Source organism: Ceratotherium simum, chromosome 23, assembly GCF_057802395.1.
Source record: "Ceratotherium simum simum isolate JZ-2026a chromosome 23, ASM5780239v1, whole genome shotgun sequence".
Lineage (NCBI taxonomy): Eukaryota > Metazoa > Chordata > Mammalia > Perissodactyla > Rhinocerotidae > Ceratotherium > Ceratotherium simum.
The window spans coordinates 37,359,717-37,381,361 of NC_141922.1; the positions used below are offsets into that span (position 1 = coordinate 37,359,717).

The following is a 21,645-nucleotide window of genomic DNA, read 5'->3' on the forward strand; positions in this document are numbered from 1 at the left end:
TGCCAGACTTGCCCGTGTGTGCCTGTAGCACAGGCAGACCAGAGCAGGTGGGGTGGAATTCCAAATCCAATTCCAGTTCTAATTCAATTCTAATCCTAGCTGGTGTGTAAACTCTTGCAAAATGCATGGTTAGCATGTAAAGGCTCCGGAGGAAAATGGCTTGTTGGAGAATTTATACGGGAGGGTCTAGAGATCATGGTACTTGTCAAAGACATCAAGAACCTCTTTGCAATAAATACTGCCCAAGGAAGCCTGGAACCATGACCAAGGTAAATACCAAAGGAATAAAAGAAAAGTGGAATCAACCTAAATGTCCATCAAGAGGGATTAGTTAAATAAATTCCACGCAATGGAATACCGAAGGGATGTAGGCCTGACGTTACTAACCATTCTATCAGCTACCTCGTCCAATGCTGGCCACAAGGTCAGCGCTCAGGACTGTCTATGGAATCAGTCAATCAATGAAAGTTCAGCGATTTAGAAAGATGACATACACCTGTATGTATAACATGGAAGCATATCCACAATATACTTTTAAGTGAAAATGAAGGTTACAGAATAGGAGAATATGATACCATTTATAGTTACACTGTACAGATTTCATATATATGCATTTAAATGCCTAAGAGGATGCATATAAATAAGACTGTTAATAGCAGTTATCATCTATGAAGTGATGTTGGATCAGAGCGAGGGTGTTCATGTTCTAATTTCTATATTCCTTTATTACTTACATTATTTACAATAATGATGTATTACTTTGGTAATTAGCAAAACCAAAAATGATATTTCCATTTTGAGGGGAGAGGGAGAGGGTTGTAGTTAGACAACGTTCTGTTCAGATTCCACCGAAAATATATGTTTTACTGGCAGTAATGCAGTTGTACTTTATTTTTATGGAAAATAAAACTTGGAAAAGAGCCCAAGGCCAGGCCCTCTGCAGTCTGAAATGCAAGTTCTGTGGAACAAGGGCCCAGATATTTCAGAGACCTGCTCACTCTGAGAGGACCAGATGGATTTCCTGGGCTTTATCTCATGGCCTGGGGGAGCCAGAAGGAAAAGCAAATTTGTTTCTAGTGAGCCTCCTGCTTGCTACATATTTTGTACCAGCTCAGTTCTCATCTCAAAGCCTGTCACCTCTCTGCAAGGGGGTCAAGTGCCGGGTGTATGACCAGGAGTCACAGGCGGGAGTCCCCGTGTCTATCCTTGTTGGGAAGAAGACCTCTCTGCAAGCAATGTCTTTGTGACATACGTCAGGCAATTTCGGCAAAGCCACTTTTGTGATCCAGATGAGGTTGTAGGAAATAGGTCTGGTTTCCTTACATCAGCTAATCTTACTAGAAGCCAGAGGCAAGAATATTCTTTGGTCAAGGTAAAACTAAGTTAGTGAAATTGTTATATAACTTCAATTCTCCCTCTTTAATGTTTTAATTTTTCCCTTTATGCACCACAGCGTTTTATTTCCTAATTTTCCCACTATATATAAATATGTCAGTTTATATATATGGTTTCCCTTCAAACTCCCACTGAGAGACAAATTCCATTGAAGATAAATTTCTGAAGCAGTGTGCTCTTCAGGTTTATAAAGTCATTTTTTTTTCAGCGAAAATCAGGGACAACCAACCTAGAAATGATTTTGCTGGAGTTTAGCTGCCTGTGAAATTCAGATGGCTAAAATATCTGATGTCCGAGTTATGGGAAATGAATGCTTGCTCCCATTCATCTGTAACTTTTATCATTTCCTTCCTTACATTTTAGAACCTTTTTCTAGGTAAATTTTTCATAATTTAGACATTCCATTAGTTGAAAATTCAAAGCTACTCTTAGAGGACAAAGTTACATGTCCTAAAGAAGCAAACATTTTAATTAACCTGGTCTCTTTCTGAAACCACCGTGGGTTCTGTGTTCCTTGTTGCAGCTAAACTTGACTTCAGCTGCTGGCATCTTGTAAATTCCATTTTAGGAGACCTCAGTGCATTTTGCATTGAGACTTTTCCTCTGAAGTTAAGCAGGCTGTCCAGGGTAAGTTATGGACTTTTCCCTGGAAAATCTAACTCTGGGATCTGAGGAATTAGCTCACAGAGTTTTTAGAACCTTATGAGGAATTGCAGAAATGAAATGCTGCAGATCTTTCACTCCACAGATATAACAAAATAAAGAAGGGAGCAGATGCATTCCAAAAGATAGTTCACCAGTTGCCATTTCCTTTCTCTGTGGCAACATTTTTAAGAGCTATTCTTTTTTATCTTTTTTTTAAATGGAAAGTTAGCTTCGTATTTTAGATTCCTGGTCCTGGTTCTTTGTTGGTAGTTTGGTGTCTTCTCTTCTTGTATATTTTTTCTTTTTCATCTGTGGTCAATATTAACCCCAGATTTATTTTTTGGACCCTGGGAGACTGGATGTGACTCAAAATAAGTTGGGAAATTCCACATTGCCCTTGTCAGAGTAAACTACCAAGTAACAGAATGCTGATGTTTAAAGAAATAGGTGTGCATTTCACTTAATGAAATGCAGTACGGATTCAGCAAAATATATCACATGTCCTATATAATATACATTATATATAATATAATACATTATGTATATATTTAAGGTTATATATACTAAAAGGTTGAAGAGTTATTTGTTATTTAAAAGTATTCTTCAAGGCCTTGAAGCAAACACCCTTAAGAGGTAAAAGATGGACCATGCAGGAGGCCAGGGTACCTGGGGCAGAGGGGGACTGAGAGAGAAGTCTGAGACAGCCCAGGACCAGCTCATACAGAGCCTGTGGGTTAAAGAAGGATTTTAGATTTTATTCTCAGTGTGTTAGGAAACCCGTGTAGAGCTTTAAGCAGAGGAGTGTCATAGTCTGTTTTGTATTTTTAAAAGGTCACTCTGGGAGCTGAGTGGAGAGTAGATTGGGACCAGGGTGGGAGAAGGAAGACAAGAGTGAAGAGTGAGATTCCAGTGAGGAGGGTGTGGTAGTCGTCCAGGAAGGAGATGACGGTAGTCTGGACTGAGGAGGTGACAACGGAGACGGTGAAAAGTAAATGGATTTGAGACAAATTTTGTAGACAGAATCAACAGCACGTGCTGATGGAGCAAAAGTGAAAGGAATCACAGGTGAGTCCTAGGGTTTGGGAGTGAGCAATGGGGTGGAAGATGGCGTCCTCTGCTGAGACAGGGCCATTGGGGTGGGGAGAGCACAGGATTCAGAGAGGAAACCGAGAGCTCCACTTGTCATTGTTTCATTGTTTTGAGGACTTCTGCTGTGCCACCTTGCTTGAGCTGGGCATGAAGGACACCACGATGAAGAGGGCATCGTTGCACCCTCTGTGTTTTCTGACCCCCACGTTGGCCATTCCTTCTCATTCTCCTTCACTGGTTCCTTCTCATCTCCCAGAGTCTGAATGTCAGAGCAACCAAGGGCTCAGTCCTTATCACCTTTTCCTTTCTGTCCACATTCACTTCTTTGGTGCTCTCATCCAGTCTTTGGCTATAAATACTATCCATGTACTGATGACTCCCACATTTTGCCTCCTGGCCATCTTCCTCTAACTTTAGACTTACATATCCAGCTACTTGCTTGACACCTCCAATTGGATGTATAATAGGCATCTCAGAATCAACACATGCACAACTGAGCCCTGATGTCCGTGCCCTCTGCCTCATCCAAAAGCCCTGCTTCTCCTGCCTTTTTCCCATTTCAGTAAGTATCAGCTTCATCCTTGTAGTTGCTTAGGCCAAAATCTTAGAGTTATGCTGGACTGTTCTCTTTTTTCACATCCTACGTCTGCACCATCAACCAATCCTGTTGACTCTACCTTCAAGCTGTGTTCAGAACCCGATCAATTCTCACCTCTTCTGCTGCTACCACCCTGGTTCCAGCCACATCATCTCTTGCCTGGGTCATTGCAGTGGCCTCCCAGCTGGTCTCCCCAGCTCCGCCCTTACACTTCTTTAGCGGACTCTCAGCACAGCAGGCAGAGTGACTGTTAGACTGTAAATCACTCCTATCACTTCTCTGCTAAAAATCCTGCAGTGGCTCCGTCTCACTCAGAGTGAAAGCCAGAGTCCTCACAGTCACTTCCACGTCCCACATCGCCTGGCCCTCATTACTATTCTGATCTCATCTCCTTCACTTCCTCACGCCCTCACTCAGCCATATCCTGAGCATGCTAAGCACGCTCCCAGTCTAGACCTTTCTCATTTGCTGTTTTCTCTTCCTGGAATAGGCTTCTCCCAGTTATCTCCATGGCTACCCCCTTTACTTCCTCTGGTCTTTTTCAAATGTCCCTTCCTTACTGGGGCCTTCCCTGGCTTCTTATTTAAAATTTCAACACCCACCCACCTCCATCCTTCTTTACTTCTCTCCATGGCGCATCTCCATCTAACGTTTCACTTTTTTACCTTATTTATTGTATGTCTCTGCTGCTAGACTGTAGGCTCATGAGGACGGGGGTTTTGGTGCTTGTTCCCTACCGAATCCCCAGTGCCTGGAGCCGGGCCTCACTCCTGGGAGACACTTGGCACATGTGTGTGGAATGAATGAGTTCTAATAGGAGGTTGTCTCCTTCCTCTTAACTACTTTTTCTGACTTTTTATGGAACTGTTGTCTTAATTTCTGTGTCCTTTCTCCATGGAGCTAGTAGGGCATAGTGGTAAAACCAGTGGACAGCCAAGCACAACTCAAGCTGACCATTTGGCTCTCTCGTTCACAGGCTGTGTGACTTGGGATGAGTCACTTAGCCTCTCTGAGTTTTCCTTTCTTTGCTTATAAAATGGATAAAGCTGCCCTGCCTATCGCTCAGGGTTGCCGTGAAGGTTCAATGGAATAATGTATAAAGGGCCCTCAGGAATAGGATGTGGCTTTCCTTTACCATGGTGTCTGGCTGTAACTCAGTGCTGGAGCTTTCCATGTAGGACTGTCTCATTTAATTCTCACATCAAATCAATGAGATATGAACTTGTACTATTGAACATTTTACAGATGAGAAAACTGAGGTGCACTAAAAGTTAAGTGAATTACCCAAGAGTTCATCAACAATAGGGCCAGGCTTTGAATCCAAGCATTTTTATTCCATGGCCTAAGCTTTTGCCATTATATCTGTTGACGCAAATAATCCATAGTCAGTCTATAAATCAAAATTGGGGTGAGTTTATTATGAGCTAAATTTGAGACCATATAGCCCAGGGTCTTCCTTCCCCAAGGAAGGAAGGGCACCAAAGAAGTGGGGTGTACAGAGCGGTTATATACTGTCAAAGAGCATGTATCACATATGAATGTAATGTCCATTTTACAATAGTCACAAGATCGCCCTGTCAGATTGTCCTGTCAGCATAGTGATTGATGGACACAGCAGGTAGCAGGTCTGCTGTCTTGATGGGTGGGGCTGGTGGCAGGTCTGTTGTCTCGAGTTGGGTGGTCACAGGATGAGTGCAGCAGTCAAATCCCAGCCTAGGGAGAAATGCTTATCCTTAAGGAAATGCCAATGTGGGGGAAGTTGCATCCATATCTTAAGGGCATTTGCTCTTGTCTTTGGGACATGTTAATTGCTTAAAGCAGATATACAGTGAATATTCAGAGGCCATAGGCCCCTTTTGGAAAAACAAGGTCAGGCTGAATTAGTTTTACACCAAATGGCTTGCTCATATGCTCCAATATATCCTATTGCTTGCTATTTATTTATCATGTCTTAGTGGCACAAAATAAGTGTTTTAATGACTGCGTGGAGTAATGAAAAGGATTTGACCTGAGGTGCAACTTTTGTCTCCAGACGATTTTTTCTTGACTGCTGCTAATTAATGGAACATTTCCCTGATATTATTTATTTTCCCCTCTTCAACTCAAACAGGCAGAAATTCCTGTCTTCCAAAAGAAAAAGGTACTGTCAGGCATTCCTCTATCTTCCCTTCCTCCCCTAAGGGATGAAACTATCGTATGTCCCCTGAGATGTCTGTTGTGCAGTCTAACTGAGTCCAGATGGCTTTCTCAAGTTCAGACTTCATACTTAGTGAAGTATTTGGAGTTATCTGCTGAAACACATTCTGGACTAAATTGCAAACACCAGCTTCCCAAATAACTCATTCCCTGCTCTTCTGCCTTGTTTGTGTTGCGGCCTTTCTGTGCTAATGAATTTGTAAATGTTGTTTAATTACTGTTTACTGAAAAATAGCTGCACACGGATCAGTCTCAGTGGGAGACTTAGCCAAAATGTGGATAATTTGTTTCTAGTGCAAAAACAGCTAATAAATGAGAAGCACTTTTTAAACATTGGGAAAGGAACTTAAGTTTGGTTTTGAAGAAACAGTGCTTTATATATCCAGGGAAATAAATCATTCTTGAAGAGAGTAGATTTAAATATCAAAATGGTGTTTTTTTCCCCAGGCCAGGCACACAGTGGGTTGCGAGGAACTGAAGTGTGATAACGGCAATTTGATTGACCCCCACACCAAAGAGCCCTATGCTAAAGAACTCCCCAAAAGGAAAACTCCAAATGACTCGTAAATTCCGCAAAATGTCTCGGAGCTCTGTAAACCCATGTATTATGTATTACCTCATGTTTCTGAATTCTTGCCTCAGGCAAATTGCCAATTTAGCAACTAAATGACAGTTTTAAAATTCTAATGCAAACCAGCCTCTCCAACTTTGCCTTTCTCCTCCAGAAAATAAAGGACACAAGAAGGAAGTGAAAGTTATTGGCAGGTTCAATGTATAAAATCTGTTTGTGCTCCATTCAGAGTTGTGGTTTAATTTTGCTCTTGCATAAAATGGTGTTTGCCTGATTGCGCGTGAAGAGGGACCTCTGAAGTACACTCCTTCCTGCAGCCATTGGTCCTGCTGATAGGAAGGGGCTCTGTTCTCCCTCCCCTGTGGGGAGGCCTGCCTACCAGCCAGAGGGAAACCAGTTCTGCTTCCAGTGCAGACTCAAAAAACAAAATCAATCAACTTGGCAGTGAATGAGGATTGCTCATCGTTTCCTGAACTGTGGATATGATGAAAGAAGTTTGAGCAATGTGAGATGCAAACACTGCCCTCTAGAAATTTATTTTTAGTGGAGGCAACAGATAGGAGTACAGGCGCTTCAGTATCAGAGATCCCAAGGGTGGGGGTGTGGGAATGGGGTGAAGGGGGTCAAAAGGTACAGACTTCCAGTTAGAAGATATAGAAGTTCTGGGATGTAATGTCCAGCATGGTGACTAGAGTTAACAATACTGTAGTGTATATTTGAAAGTTGCTAAGAGAGTAGATCTTAAAAGTTCTCATCACAAGAAAAAAAATTTGTAACTATGTGAGGTGATGGATGTTAACTAAACTTATTATGGTGATCATTTTGCAGTATATACACACATCAGGTCATTATGTTGTACACCTGAAACTTATACAATGTTATATGTCAGTTATATCTCGTTAAAACTGGGGGAGGAAAAAGAGATCCCAAGGCTAAGTCTTGACTACCAGATAGCTTTAGTGTGTCAGTGTTCTGAAAGCCAGGGCCTCGTCTGTTGCAGAAAGACTCCTTTCCAAGAAGATTATTCCATATTTCCGTGTTGTAATTATTTATCTCTTGTTCATTAACTCACCAAACATTATTTGTGGTGGGCTCTAGAGAAACTAATGCCAATAGAGACTCTGTCTCAAAGGGCAAGCCCTGTAGTGGGAGGGAGGCAGAGATAAATAAATAAATACCACAAAGCATAAAATCTCAAAGGAAATTGGAAATCATGATTAAAATGAAGATGTGTTATCTTTCATATGTTCTATAATTTTCCAAGCCCTACTTTCAGGATTTTTTCCAATATAAGAAAAATGCAAAATCTAAGTGCAGAGCCCCTTTATGAAAAGAGGTATATCTTGACCACGCTTAAATCATAAGACTTTGGAAATAGGAGCTAAGCTCAGATATCACCTCCTCCAAGAATGCTCCCCTGATAGCACCCATACCCCATTTGACTTGGGTGTCCTTTCTATATACTCTCACAGCCCCATGTCCATTCCCAATCTATTGTATTGTCCCCTCCCTGCCATCACCACCCCTGTACATACACAACTGGGTGCCCCTTAAGGAAGGGGGAACATGTCTTACTCTTCTTTGCATCTACTGCACCAGAAACATGTCTGGCATATGGCACTCAATAAATGTTGAATAGCTGTGTGAATGCGTAGATGGTAATTACAGGTATTTTCCCATCTAATAAAAGTTACCTTTATCCTCTACATCATATTAGGTTTAAAAATAAGTAACAAAAAGGTATATATTCTTGTTTTTTAAATGTAAATATATTAAAACATACATTAATAGCATATTTAGATAAGTATGCATTCAAAAAACCTGGAAGAACACACACCAAAATGCTGAGTATGAAGATATGAAATGGTACTACCTTTTTTCTTTATGCATCACTATGTTGTTTTACTATTTTGCTATGGATGTGTGCTACTATTATGATAAGAAAGAAAATATGAAGTTATTTGTATTTTAAAAATGAAAGTTTGGCCTAGTCCATAAGCCACAATCATAAGACAAACAAATTTATGAAGCATCATCTATACCATCTAAACCCAATGTTGACAGTGATTTGACTTTGTGGATTTAAACCACTGCCCTAGCTTGGCAGCATTTAACGGTATTAGATAGATTTCTCTTTTCATTACTCACGTCTGTGTTTGTAGTATTCAGAAGATACTTAAGTGGCACTTTACTTGTAAATAGTCTAGCGATAAAACATGGTCAATTATTTCTTTTGCTCTCTCTTCCTATCCTTTAATTCTCCCTGCTAATACTTAGATTGGGTGTTAGAATCCCAGTCTTCTTGAGGCCAGGCTCAACCTCTTGCAAATAGATAAGGCAGAACTAAGTAACCAATTCTCTCTCTCTCTCTCTCTCTTTCATTATGAATCTCTTATTTTCAAGTTGGCTCTGGATAAAAGAAATATCAGTTGTCTGGTCAGCGATATTTCTGCTCTGCATCATATGCCTGCCTGTCCTTCTCTTATTTTGTTTGGCTGACCACAATGTTGCAAATCCTAGACAACGTTGTTGGACTAGAATAGAGTTTCTTCCTTTATCCCAAAGGAACAATCACAAATTATAAAATGTGTCCCCAAAGAATAGATCTAAAAATCATATATATTCTTTTCTATCTGCAGCTGAATTCTTGCTGCCAGGATGGGGAAACAGAACAGCAAGCTGCGCCCGGAGGTCATGCAGGACTTGCTGGAAAGCACAGACTTTACAGAGCACGAGATCCAGGAATGGTATAAAGGCTTCTTGAGAGACTGCCCCAGTGGACATTTGTCAATGGAAGAGTTTAAGAAAATTTACGGGAACTTTTTCCCTTACGGGGATGCTTCCAAATTTGCAGAGCATGTCTTCCGCACCTTTGACGCCAATGGAGATGGGACAATAGATTTTAGAGAATTCATCATAGCCCTGAGTGTAACATCGAGGGGGAAGCTGGAGCAGAAGCTGAAATGGGCCTTCAGCATGTATGACCTGGACGGAAATGGCTACATCAGCAAGGCAGAAATGCTAGAGATTGTGCAGGTACGTGGCCCTCGCCCTTTACAAAGAGAAGAGCATGAATCACAAGTAAGAATACGAAGGTGCACAGTATGGCACAGAGCAGAGGTTGCAAACTGGTGGCCCACCTGGGCGTTGATTAGGCCTCCCCAGTATGTCTGAAAGTGTTGAACCCATATTACAAAATAGGGAGATTGCACATAAAAATGTAGATTGGTTGGCATCTCTTGAAAACTCAGGAGATCTGGCAACACTGGGCCCCTGTTCTTGCCTGACATAAGTCACCTGTTGCTTTGTGGTGACCCCCATCCTAAAAATGGACATGCACTCTTCAGTTGATCGTGCTTACTGTGGCCACTCCATCCACTCATTGCAATGACCTGGAGCCTTTGGGGTTATGTCCTCTGAAGTGGTATTTAATGATGAAAACTCTGACCTGGGCTCAAACCCTGCCCCTTTCAGTCACTACCTCTATGACTTTGACCAAGTTAGTTCACTTAAGTGAACCTCAGTGTCCTCATCTGTAGAATGGCACTGCCAGCAATGCCCACCCACGTTGTGGGGTTATTTTAAGATTGGATGTGACTCTCCATGTTCAACACTTAGCACAGTCCCAGCCATGTAGAAAAGCTCATCATCATCATCATCATTAACTTACAACCTTATTGGACTCTTGAATAAAGGTAGGGCTCTGTAGTCTAGGTTCTGTCTCATCAGAGATACAAACATTGTAGAATCGAGGCCTCCATCATTATAATAGGAGGCACTCCATTTTATTTCCCCAAATCACTCACCTGGAGTAAATTTCCTGAACAGAACTGGAGAAGGGCCCTGGTGTTGGCCACGTTTTCCTTCTGGGACCCCAGGGGAAAGTGGGGAAGGAGCATAAGGAGCTATGGTCATGGCAATGACAGCTTGATCAGCAGTGAGTGGGACCAAAGACAAACCAAAGGAGATGGAGACGGCTCAGGAGAGGGTCAGGAGAGCCTTAGCTGTAGGCAATGAGAAGGCCTAGGTGGGCGGGCAGCACCAGGAAGGGCTGGCAGTCACTCACCAACTTGGCAGGCAAGTGGGGCACAATAGGGAAGCATCTGGAAGCAGACAGCAGGTCCAAGAGAGTGGGCATTTGGCTTCCTTAGAACTCATCTCAGAGGCCAACACTCATCCCAGGACATCTGTGTTGAGACGTAGAGCCGCAGCCTCTGGGAGAACTGTGGGGGCAGGGTGCTGGAAGAGTGGGAAGGGGATGTAACACAAACAGACAGGAAAGACTCAGCTGCTGGCACGATGAGGGTGGAGGTGTTGGGGCACTTGCTTTCAAGGACCCAAGGAGACCTGGTTACAGAAACTAAGGTAAGAGCCCAAAAGAGACCCACAAAACTGTCTTGTTATTGAGCCTTACAGCTGAGGCCTGGGGTCCACCCCTGGGCCAGTGGGACTGAGCCCACATGGGCAGTTAGAGTGACACCACACACATTGCAGGGATGCAGGAGCAGGAATCCAAATGATCCCTCTGTGTGAGGAAACTGTCCAAGATCTGCCAGCTAGGTCTCCTTTCTGCTCGGGCCACCGGTGGCTTTTCCTTCACCCAGAGCGGTAACTCTCTGAATAAGTTGTGTTAAATTACTCCCTCAGAGACAGGGATCTTTTTTTGTGTGTGTGTGTGTGTGTGTGTGTGTGTGTGTGAAGAAGACCAGCCCTTAGCTAACACCCGATGCCAATCCTCCTCTTTTTTGCTGAGGCAGACTGGCCCTGGGCTAACATCCGTGCCCATCTTCCTCTACTTTATATGGGATGCTGCACAGCATGGCTCAACAAGCGGTGCGTCGGTGCGCGGCCGGGATCCGAACCAGTGAACTCTGGGCCACCACAGCAGAGCGTGCGCACTTAACTGTCTGCGCCACCAGGCCGGCCCCTGAGACAGGGATCTTAAACAAAAATAAAAGATTTCTCCCCTCCCCTCAAGATAAATATATGAAAAATATAATGTCTACTGCAAAAATATGGGCAGTATAGAAAAATATAGAAGAAAAAGAGAGAAATTCTCCATAATCCCACTCCACCCCCAAAGAGAATCACTGCTAATAATTTTCTAATATATCCTTCTGATGCTATTTCTATGGATTTAAAAATATCTAATTGATTTCATAATGTATAGGAAATTTTGTATCTTGCCATTTTCACTTAACATAATAACACAAACATTTCTCATGTCATAAAATCTTTTAATGAAGATATTTTAATGGCTGCATAATAGTCATATGATATAATTTACTTAATTTTCCCCTATTGTTGGATATTTATTTTGTTTCCAGTTTTCACTATTATACACAATACTGTAACTTTAAAAAATAGCAAATAATTCTTGGGCATGAAGCTTTTTCTATATTTAGGATTATTCCCTTAGAATGGATTCCCAGAAGCAACGTTACTGGGCCAAAGAGAATGAGCATTTATTTCTAAGGCCCTTGATACACTTTGCCAAATTGTTTTTCCAAATGTATGCCTGGAGTGAGTGAAGGGTGACCCATATCCTTGCACTTTTCTGATTTTTCTGAATCTTTGCTAATTAAACAAACATTAACATTTAAAAGGTGATTTGTTTTCATTGGCTTTATTTTGTCTCTCCTTTTTATCTGGGAGTGCCGTGCCCCGCCCCCACGTTCTCTGTCTCAGCAGGGAAAGGAGGGAGCATGTTCTTCTTTTGGAGAAAGAATTGCTTCCTCGCTGGGATCTAAGAAAAAAAATTCCTGTCGGCCACTGTGTTCTTTCCTATGTCACCTTTTGCGCAGTTGTCCTGGCTGCCCCTGGTCCATGGTTTGGTGGCCAGGACTGAGGAGGATGCGGACCTCCTGGCAGGGAGGACCCTCCAGACCACGCGGGCGTATGGAAATCAGAGCATTCACGCAGTCAGTCCGCACCTCCTGAGTGGCTGGCACGGGGAATACACGGTAGGGGGAAGAAAATAGACTCTCTCCCTGTGCTGTGGAGCCCAGGGTGCGAGGGAGAGAGGAGACCTTGCAGAGAATGTGTAGAAGGTGCTGGTAAGCTCTTGCTGAGCCCTCTCTGACTCACGCCGTGTTCAATACGGAATGTGAAGTCATCGGATGACTGAAGGCGCATTCAGCCTGACAAGGCATTGTCTTCACTGTAAAGTAGCTCGGTCCACTCACAGGCCCACAGTCATACCTGGAAGGACACAGATTCCTTAATAAACACTTATATACTCAGGGTTTTTAAGAAGCCTGAAAACGGAAGGCTCAAATTTCCTAAATTGTTTTCTACAGGATTGCACCCTGATGATTCATATTCATGACTGTAGAAAGGAAACATCGCAGCACCCTGAGGCGACTTCCAAATCGCCAAAGAGATTAAATTAAATTTAGAACCATTTTCCTGTTAAGGGCTGTGTTATTCTATTCTGCTGCTTTGCAAACTGACAATTCATGTATTCTGTCTTATTCTTATGCTAATCTTTGGTTTTCAATGATTCTGGATGAATTGGAATTTGCTGTAAGACATTACCGAACTTCTGATTCTATTTTATTTTATTTTATTTTTTGCTGTGGAAGATTAGCTCTGAGCCAACATCTGTTGCCAATCTTCCTCTCTTTTTGGCTTAAGGAAGGTTAGCTCTGAGCTAACATCCATGCCAATCCTCTTTTTTTTTTTTTTTTTTTTGTGAGGAGATCAGCCCTGTGCTAACATCTGCCAATCCTCCTCTTTTTTTGCTGAGGAAGACTGGCCCTGGGCTAACATCCATGCCCATCTTCCTCCACTTTATATGGGACGCTGCCACAGCATGGCTTGCCAAGCAGTGCGTCGGTGCGTGCCCGGGATCTGAACCAGCAAACCCAGGCCACCGCAGCAGAGCGCGCGCACTTAAACCGGGCTGGCGCCAATCTTCTATTTTGTATGTGGGTCACTGCCACAGCATGGCTGACAAATGATGTAAGTCCACACCCGGGATCTGAACCCATGAACCTGGGCCACTGAAGTGGAGCATGCCATACTTTAACCACTAGGCCACAGAGCTGGCCCCCCAATTCTACTTTTTTCCTCCTCACCCCTACTTTTGAAAGCCCAACTCCAGGCCTTGTCACTGTCCCAGGAAGCTGTGTGCCTTCGTGGGGATTCTCTTTTTTTGGTTCTGTCTGGTCCACACCATATAGGAGAAGGTACAGTGGCAGATGCTACATTTACTTCAGAGGAGTCACTGTCCGTTAGGTTTCTGCTCTGTGCCTGGATGAATATCTGTTAGAAAGTGATGAGATGGAGGCAAGCTGTCGGCCAGCAGCATCATACACAAATTGAGGTTCTATTTGTTCAAGTGAGTAAAACCTGCAGCTTGGTTACGAGTGTCAATATATAAATTCTTGGCTGAACTTCGTCCTTCCAAGACTCAGAAATTCAAACGATTTAATAAAGTGCAAATTCATGGTGTCCACCTACAAACACTAATAACTGGTCAGGGTGAAGATTGAGCTCCAAACAAGTTTATGATTAGGCTTGACAATGAAAGGAGTGTAGGATTTTATAAATTTTCTAGTTTTTCTTCCCTGATGTTGCTTCCTGTAGTTTAGCTTTGGTGTCCACAGAATATTGTTTATGGTGACAAGCTGGAATCCTTTTGTATTTCCTAACATTGCTAGGAAGGACTCTATTGTGGACTCTGTAATACTGAAATACACTGTATTAGTTTCCTCTTGCTGCTATAACAAATTCCCATAAACATAGTCACTTAAAACAATACAAAGTTATTATCTTACAGTTCTGGAGGTCAGAGGTCTGAATTCAGTGTCACTGGGCTAAAATCAAGGTGTCCACAGGTTGCATTCCTTCTGGAGATTTAGGGGAAAATTTGTTTCCTTGCCTTTCCTAGTTACTGGAGCATTCCTTGGCTTGTGGCCCTCTTCATCCATCTTCAAAACGAGCAACAGTGGGTTGATTGAGTCCTTCTCATGCTGCCATTCCTCTGGGGGTCTCACTCTGCTTCTCTCTTCCACCTATAAAGACCCTTGTGATTACATTGGGACTCCCAGATAATCCAGGACAATCCCCCCATCTCAAGATCCTTAACTTAATCACATCTGCAAAGTCCCTTTTTCTGTGTAATGTAACATATTCATTTGCAGGTTTCTGGAATTAGGACATGCACATCTTTGGGGGACCATTATTCAGTCTACCACAAATGCCAAAATGCGGTTATGTTCCTTTTCTAAAAAATAATTTCGTGCCGTATCAACATCTGGATGAACAAGCAAAACCACATGCAGATTTATTTTTGGAGTCCTAAACGAACATTTTCACATTCGTGTGCTTGCTTTTTTTTTTTAAGTGACAAATTTAGGCCCAATATTTTCTTATTTCATCAAAACTGCCTCTCAGGAGTCTTAAGCCAGACAACAACTCTGACCTTTCCCCATGTTACAGCAGATCCTCACCTTTGGGTGGGGGCTAGGGTCGGCCCACCGCTGCAGGAGGAAGGACGATCCTTCCTGCCCTACACAGTTCCCTGTCCCTCGGCCCAGCTGGAGGCAGGTCTGGACACCCACATCCATCACAGCACAGACTGTGTCTGAGGAAGGGACCAAGCGAGAACGTGAGTGGCATTGCCAATTCGGCCTTGAAGTCTGGGATCTTGGGGCTGAGGGAATGCTGAAGTTAGGGACCCATTGATGGGACCGCAGCTCTCCCAGGGAGAGAACGTAGGAAGAACATGGAGTTCAACTGGCCCCGCTTCTGTTCTCAGAAAGTAACTAGGACCCTTGAAAGAACAAGTTTTTAACTACAGGGCTGTCATCGGTTAGGAGTATATAGGCGGCATTGCGTCACCCTTACGATGCAATGAAAATCACAGGCTGAGACAAAAATTGGTCACCCGTATCCAAAACAAAGATGAAGAGGGAGCCAAGGGAAGAATTGGCAAGTGAGAGTGGGTGTCTTGGACAAAGCAGGTCAATGTCATCTGCCTCTTTCCTTTTTCAATCTCCCTTTTCCTTCTCTTCCTTGGGTAAGTTACTTAACCTTCCAGTACATTGTTTTTGTGATTTGTGAACTAGAGCTAATCATAGCACCTGCCTCACGGGTTAGTGTAGGGGTTAAACAGTTCTTACAAGTAGAGCACCTCGAACAGTGCCTGTCAAGAGATATCACTCAATCAATGGTGGCTACTGTTATTCTATAGAAGTTTCCAGAGCTGGGACAGGATATTTCCCTGCAAAATAAAAGGATGTCATTTTCCATTCAAAAGACAAGGTAATGGAATCTTCCATTAAATTTTAAGTTAAATTTACCTAGTTATAAAATGTTAGGTTCACAAAGAAAAGGGAGGTAACCCAACTAAACCTCCCGTTGGTGGAACTTACAGAAGAGAGATTCTTGTACAGACGACTTGAGGAGTTCCCAGCCTTCTTCAGCTGTTGTCTTTCCTACCAAACACCAGCCCATCTGGGAATAAGCTGAAACTTCTGGGCTGCTCTGATGCTCACAGGACTTAAATAAAAGATCACCTTTCTGGGAGAGAATGTGGTTGGCACCAGGAATTCCCCAAATCTGAACTGTTGACCTGAGCCCACAGGTGCCCTTCACACATTGGGACTGTTTGGGGACAGCCTGTCTGGATTTGTTCTCAAATTCAAGGTAGAGACTTTCCGAAAGGAACATATAGGCTGACGTAACATTACTCATAGCAGTTCTCAGGGAACTTACTTTAAAGACCGGGTTGGAATAATTTTTTTTTTTTTTAATTTTATTTATTTATTTATTTATTTCCCCCCAAGCCCCAGTAGATAGTTGTATGTCATAGCTGCACATCCTTCTAGTTGCTGTATGTGGGACTCGGCCTCAGCATGGCTGGAGAAGCGGTGTGTTGGTGCGCTCCCGGGATCCGAATCCGGGCCGCCAGCAGCGGAGCCTGAGCACTTAACCGCTAAGCCACTGGGCCGGCCCTGGAATAATTTCTAATTAGCATATTCATTACTTGGATGTTAATGATTGCTTTGAAATACATGGTGTTCAAATAACTGTTGTCTTAGAATCAGACTCTCCCTCCTAGTTGTGATTCAAGGTTAATTGGCACTTGTGATGAAGGTAGAGTGAACTCCAGAACACCCTTAGTTTACCTTTTCACACCTTTTGAATGAACAAAATCTGAAGGAAGGAGGTGGGGGGGGGGGTGTACTGACAGCCCATCACAGAAGATTTCATTTTTGTTTCTTTTAGCAGTAGGGGAAATTTTTTTTTTCTGATTCACTCAGGTGGTGAATTAAGGCATACACATCTACACAGCAACCAGATGAGGAGGAAGGAGGCGATGGTGGTGGCCATGCAAAGATTTGCCCTTCACGAGCACCAGACTCACAGATTAATCCCACCTGGTCTCAAAAGCACCAACTGTGACCAATTCAGACAACCAGCTTGTGAGTTTTTGTGCCACAGAAGATCAAAATACGGACCAGAGAGACTTCATTACGTTATTTTTAGAACCACTTCCTGAGTGGTATTTGCATTTTTTCTTCCAAAGATCTTTCTAAATTGGTGTCATAGATACTATGTCACTTTTAGCTTGTGCCTTGAAGACCTGAAACACTGTGCTTTTCTGATTCTGAGAAAAAAAGAGGGAGGAGTGGCTGGCGAGAGCTTCTAGTCCATCTTGATGTAGCCCCTGGGAATTCAGCTCCAAACTCTTGCCTAATTCTCAATTATGAGTGTGGACCGCAGATGTTACTCTGGAATGCAACTTAGATTTCTTTGTTGGAGAAAACTCTTCAAAACATTTACTTAGGCTAGTGACTTTCTCTAAGAATTAACCTTAGTGCTTGCTTATCAGTTGTGTTTGTTTTATCACTTTCTTAATAGGAGATTAATCTTATTATGGCAAGCCACACTATAGTTGAAGAGTTTGAGTTAACTCAGCATTAAGTGTGCCATCTGGCAACATGAGTGAGTGCCTACTACCCGAAGCCACCCCTCTCTAGCTGCTCCCTCCCAGTCTCCTTCGTGGACTCCTCTTCCTTCTCCTGCTCCCTAAACATCGATAGTCCCAAGCCAAGTTCCAGCCACAGCCCTCTTTTCCTTTGTTCCCTCTGGGAAGCCTCGTCTTCTCAGTGCTTGTTATGGGCTAGGCAGAGTGACAAGTGCTTTCCATGCTGAATTCATTTCCTAGGGCTGCCATGACAAATTACCATAAACTGAGGGGCTTAAAACAAAGGAAAGGGGTTCTGTCACAGTTCCAGAGGCCAGAAGTCCAAAATCAAGGTGTGGACAAGGTTGGTTCCTTCTGGAGCTCTGAGGGGGAATTTATTCCATGCCTTTCTCCCAGCTTCTGGTGGTGGCCAGCAATCCTTGACGTTTCTTTGCTTGCAGCTACATCACTCCAATCTGCCTCCACCATGACATGACGTTCTCCCTATGTGTCTGTGTCCAAATTTCCTTCTTCTTATAAGGACACCAGTCATTGGATTAGGGCCCGCCTTAATCCAGTATGATCTCATTTTAACTTGATTATATCTGCAAAGACCCTATTTCCAAATAGGTTACATTCACAGGTTCTGAGTGGATATGAATTTTTGCAGGATACTAGTCAACCTGGTATACATGTATTATCTTGTTTAATCCTCACAACAACCTAATTAGCCCCATTTTATGGATGAAGAGACTGATTACTTCCAATTCTTCTCCCCTACTATGTCCAACTGTTGACATCTCCACTAGGTCCCACTAGTACCTCAAAGTCAACATTCCAAAAACAAACTCATCATTGCCCCCCAAAAATGTGAAGGCCTAAAATACAGCAGCTCCAGAAAGTCTGTTTAAGGGAATAAAAGGGCTCTTTGGAAGGGGTTGTTTGAAGCTGCCTTTGCATAAGATTGAAAAAAATATTAATTGCCCGTATCTAAAAATGATGAGTAGCACCATTGACTTGAAATAAGACTGTGGCAGGTGGAATGGGCAGGAGTGATAGATGTAAAAAATATTAAGAAGGCAGATTTAATAGGTCTGGTGACTGCCTGGCTATGGAGCTAGTTGGTGGAGAGGCGCCAAAGATGTCTTTCACTTGATTACAGGATGGATGGTAGGGGTATTTTCCAAAAAAAGAAAGTTTTTTAGGGGAGCGATGATGAGTTTTTTTTTTTTTCAAGTGAAATCTTACATGAAACCTAATAGAAGAATTGAGGTGCTCTGGTTGAAAAGGCATAGGGCCCTTATTCTCCCCTTCTCCTCTCCTCGCCTGTGAAAGTGCTTAAAGCACTTCGGTAGAACACTGTGAAAGTTCCTGATTTAATGTATTCTTCCAGCTGTAAACAAGAAAACACTATGCCATTCCAGATATATAGATATTTGTCCTATTTTAAAAGTGTGTCCAAGAAAGATCCTCATGACCTCTCTCCATCTTCCTTTCCTGGTATGTATTAGCTTTCTAAGCAGGATGCTGTTCTTTATCTACAATCCAAAAACAACCCTATTCTGCCTAACTTCTTTTGCCCTTGTTCGGTTGTCGTTGGGCCATGGACGTCACGTTAGACGACGACCCTACATCTTCTGATGAAAAGAGTCAGTCTGGTTTCCTTCAGAGAGAAGGTTCAACTTCCACGCTTGGAATTGTGCCTGCCCTCAGTCGATCCCACAACCTTTATCCGTTCGGACATGAATCTTTCCTTTCCAACATTCCAGGAAGTGGTTCATTCAGAGAGAAAAGGAAAGAAAAATATAGGCCATGAAGAAGCTGATAAGACCCCTGGCCACAGGTAGGGCGCTGTCCCAGGCCTGGGTAGAGCAGAGCCAAGCTGGGCTCCTAGGTGTCCCATAGCTCTGCGTTTACCCAGAGACAAGAATAGGGCTCTTCAAGTTTAATTAAAAACAGGATGTCTCTGCTGGGCCTCTCATTGACATTGCTAAAAATAAAGTAGGCAAATAGCCTGGCCTCTTTGTGATTTAATCCCATTAAATTTGAGGGGGAAAACTGGAGCTAATAAAAGACATGATGTGTTTCAGATTGCTGTCTGGGGTTGTGTCTTTCTCTCCCTGTGCCGTGGAGTCCTAGATTTTGAAGTTCTAATACAATCAGCGCTGGGTTCTTGATACCATGGGAAGGGAGCAAAGGGACAGACAATTCCCCAAATGTGGTTTAGAAGACTGTCATCCACTTACTCACTCTTGAGACCACTGGGACTTGTCACCTCAGCTCTTTGCTCACTGCTCGTCCCAGCCACGTCATAGACTTGGTTTTGTGAATAATCCACTAATCCCTTATCTGTGAGTTGATGCACCTTAAAACAAAAAATCTAGTCTGAGTGCTGTGAAAGAGCCATCTGGAAAGTGAGCCTCTTAAAGGAGCCCTCACTCCTCCTCAACCTCACAATATACACAGACATTGCATCTCTTGCCCTATTCCAGAAGCCTCATTTGCAAATAGGCACATGTAAGGGTGTCCTGACATTCTTCATTTTTGTTTTGTTTTGTTTTGATTTTTCTTTTTATTAACCTGTCCTCAATTATCTGTCATAACCCCACTCCTTTAGCTTAATAGCTAAAGACTAAAACACTTAAAGATTTTTTGTTGAGAGGGAGAGCCTCATTTTCCACCACACATTTGTTGCTTGGTCTTTCATTCATTTGTTCAACCAAGAGTATTAAGGGAATAATCTCTAGATTATTACACAGTTGCTTTCCCATCAGAATCCCAAGAAGGACAATTTCATGAGCCCCAACTCTTAAGAGACTGAGAGTTCCAAGAAGCCCAGGCCGGTGGGTTTTACTTCTCACCATGGGACCCAGAGGTAGTCTAGGTGAGGACTTTCATGACAATTATTAAGGCATTACTGCAATCACTATACCCAACTATCAGTCATGTTTCCAATTGAATCTCCACCACCTAGCACATAGTAGACACTCAATAAATAATTGTTGAATAAATTATGAAGGACCATTTTTAATTCTCTGAACACAATTACCTGCAAATAAGGGAATAGAGGTGGATTTGGAAGTAGGTGTAAACAGGAAAATCAAATTTATTATGACTTCCATCTTTTTGTTGCTCATTGGAGGAATGTAAATACCCTAACACGGTCTGTGAGGCCCCAGTGGTCTGTCCCAACCTGCTCCAGAGCCACTTCCTGTACCACAGTCCCCTGCACTCTGTCTCAGCCTTCTGGCCATTCCTCCCACCCTGGGGTTCTACACATGTGTTTCCCTCTGCCTTGAACCTCTTTAAGTCCTATGCTTTCTCATATCTTTGCTTTACCATCAGTCCTCAGGGAAGTCTACCCTAACCCTCCTGACAAGGCCCAATTCCCCCACTGCCTCATCTCATAAGATTACACACCCTCCTTTGTAGCACTTTTCTCTGCAAAGGTTTTACATTTATTTGTTTGATTGTTTTAATAATGTCTGTCTGCCTTATTTAACAGTGAGCCCCATGAGGGCAAGGATTAGGTTGATCACAATGCCTGGCATATAGTAGTCACTCAGTAAATATTTGAACGGGTGAGAATTGGGGAGGAAGTAAATTACGAGCAGGAGTTTTCTTAACCTGGGGTCCCTGGATGGGCTCCTGAACCCATGAGCCCCTGAAACCATTTGCAATGGCGAGTGTGTCTCCATGAGCACGTTTGCATGCTTTCTAAGGTGCGAGCCCATAGCTTTTGACAGACTAAGACTCTTTAAGGGGTTTCACATGAATATGTTTAATTATATGAAGAAAGGGAGGAGAAAAAGAAAAGAAGATGGAAAATTGAGGAAAAAATTATATAAGGTTAAAGGGGTAACTTTATAATGAGAAGCAGAATAGAAGAAGATTGAGAGAGAGGAAGAGCATGAGTGAAGACAATCGGGGGAATTATTCCTGAATGAACTCTCTAAACTTAATGAGCCCAATTCAGTGCAAGACCCTGTGTTAGGCACTATTGGGGTTCTGATTACTCGCATCTAAAAGGAGAGTGTCCTGGGTAACTACAATTCAGGGTGAGTGGAATAAAATGATCCAAGAAAGGTTTAGATGGAGCCATTTGCTAGCACAGATTATACATAGCAGAAGAAGGAAGATCATGGAAGTCTTCCTGGAGGAGGGTAACATTTCAATCTGCCCTTAACACACGGGTAGGATTTCAAGGAGGGGAGGAGTAGCTGAACACTCAGA

At 42.9% G+C, this 21,645-nt stretch overlaps 1 protein-coding gene across 1 annotated transcript in view; it reads left to right on the forward strand.

The window, feature by feature from the left end:
- Positions 1-21,645, forward strand: part of NCALD (neurocalcin delta) — a 391,067-nt gene that overhangs the window by 361,161 nt on the left and 8,261 nt on the right. Inside the window, exon 5 of the mRNA XM_087447567.1 lies at positions 9,134-9,530. Within this exon, the coding sequence (XP_087303693.1) occupies positions 9,153-9,530 (378 nt within the window). The 5' untranslated portion in view covers positions 9,134-9,152. The remainder of the gene's footprint in view (positions 1-9,133; positions 9,531-21,645) is intronic.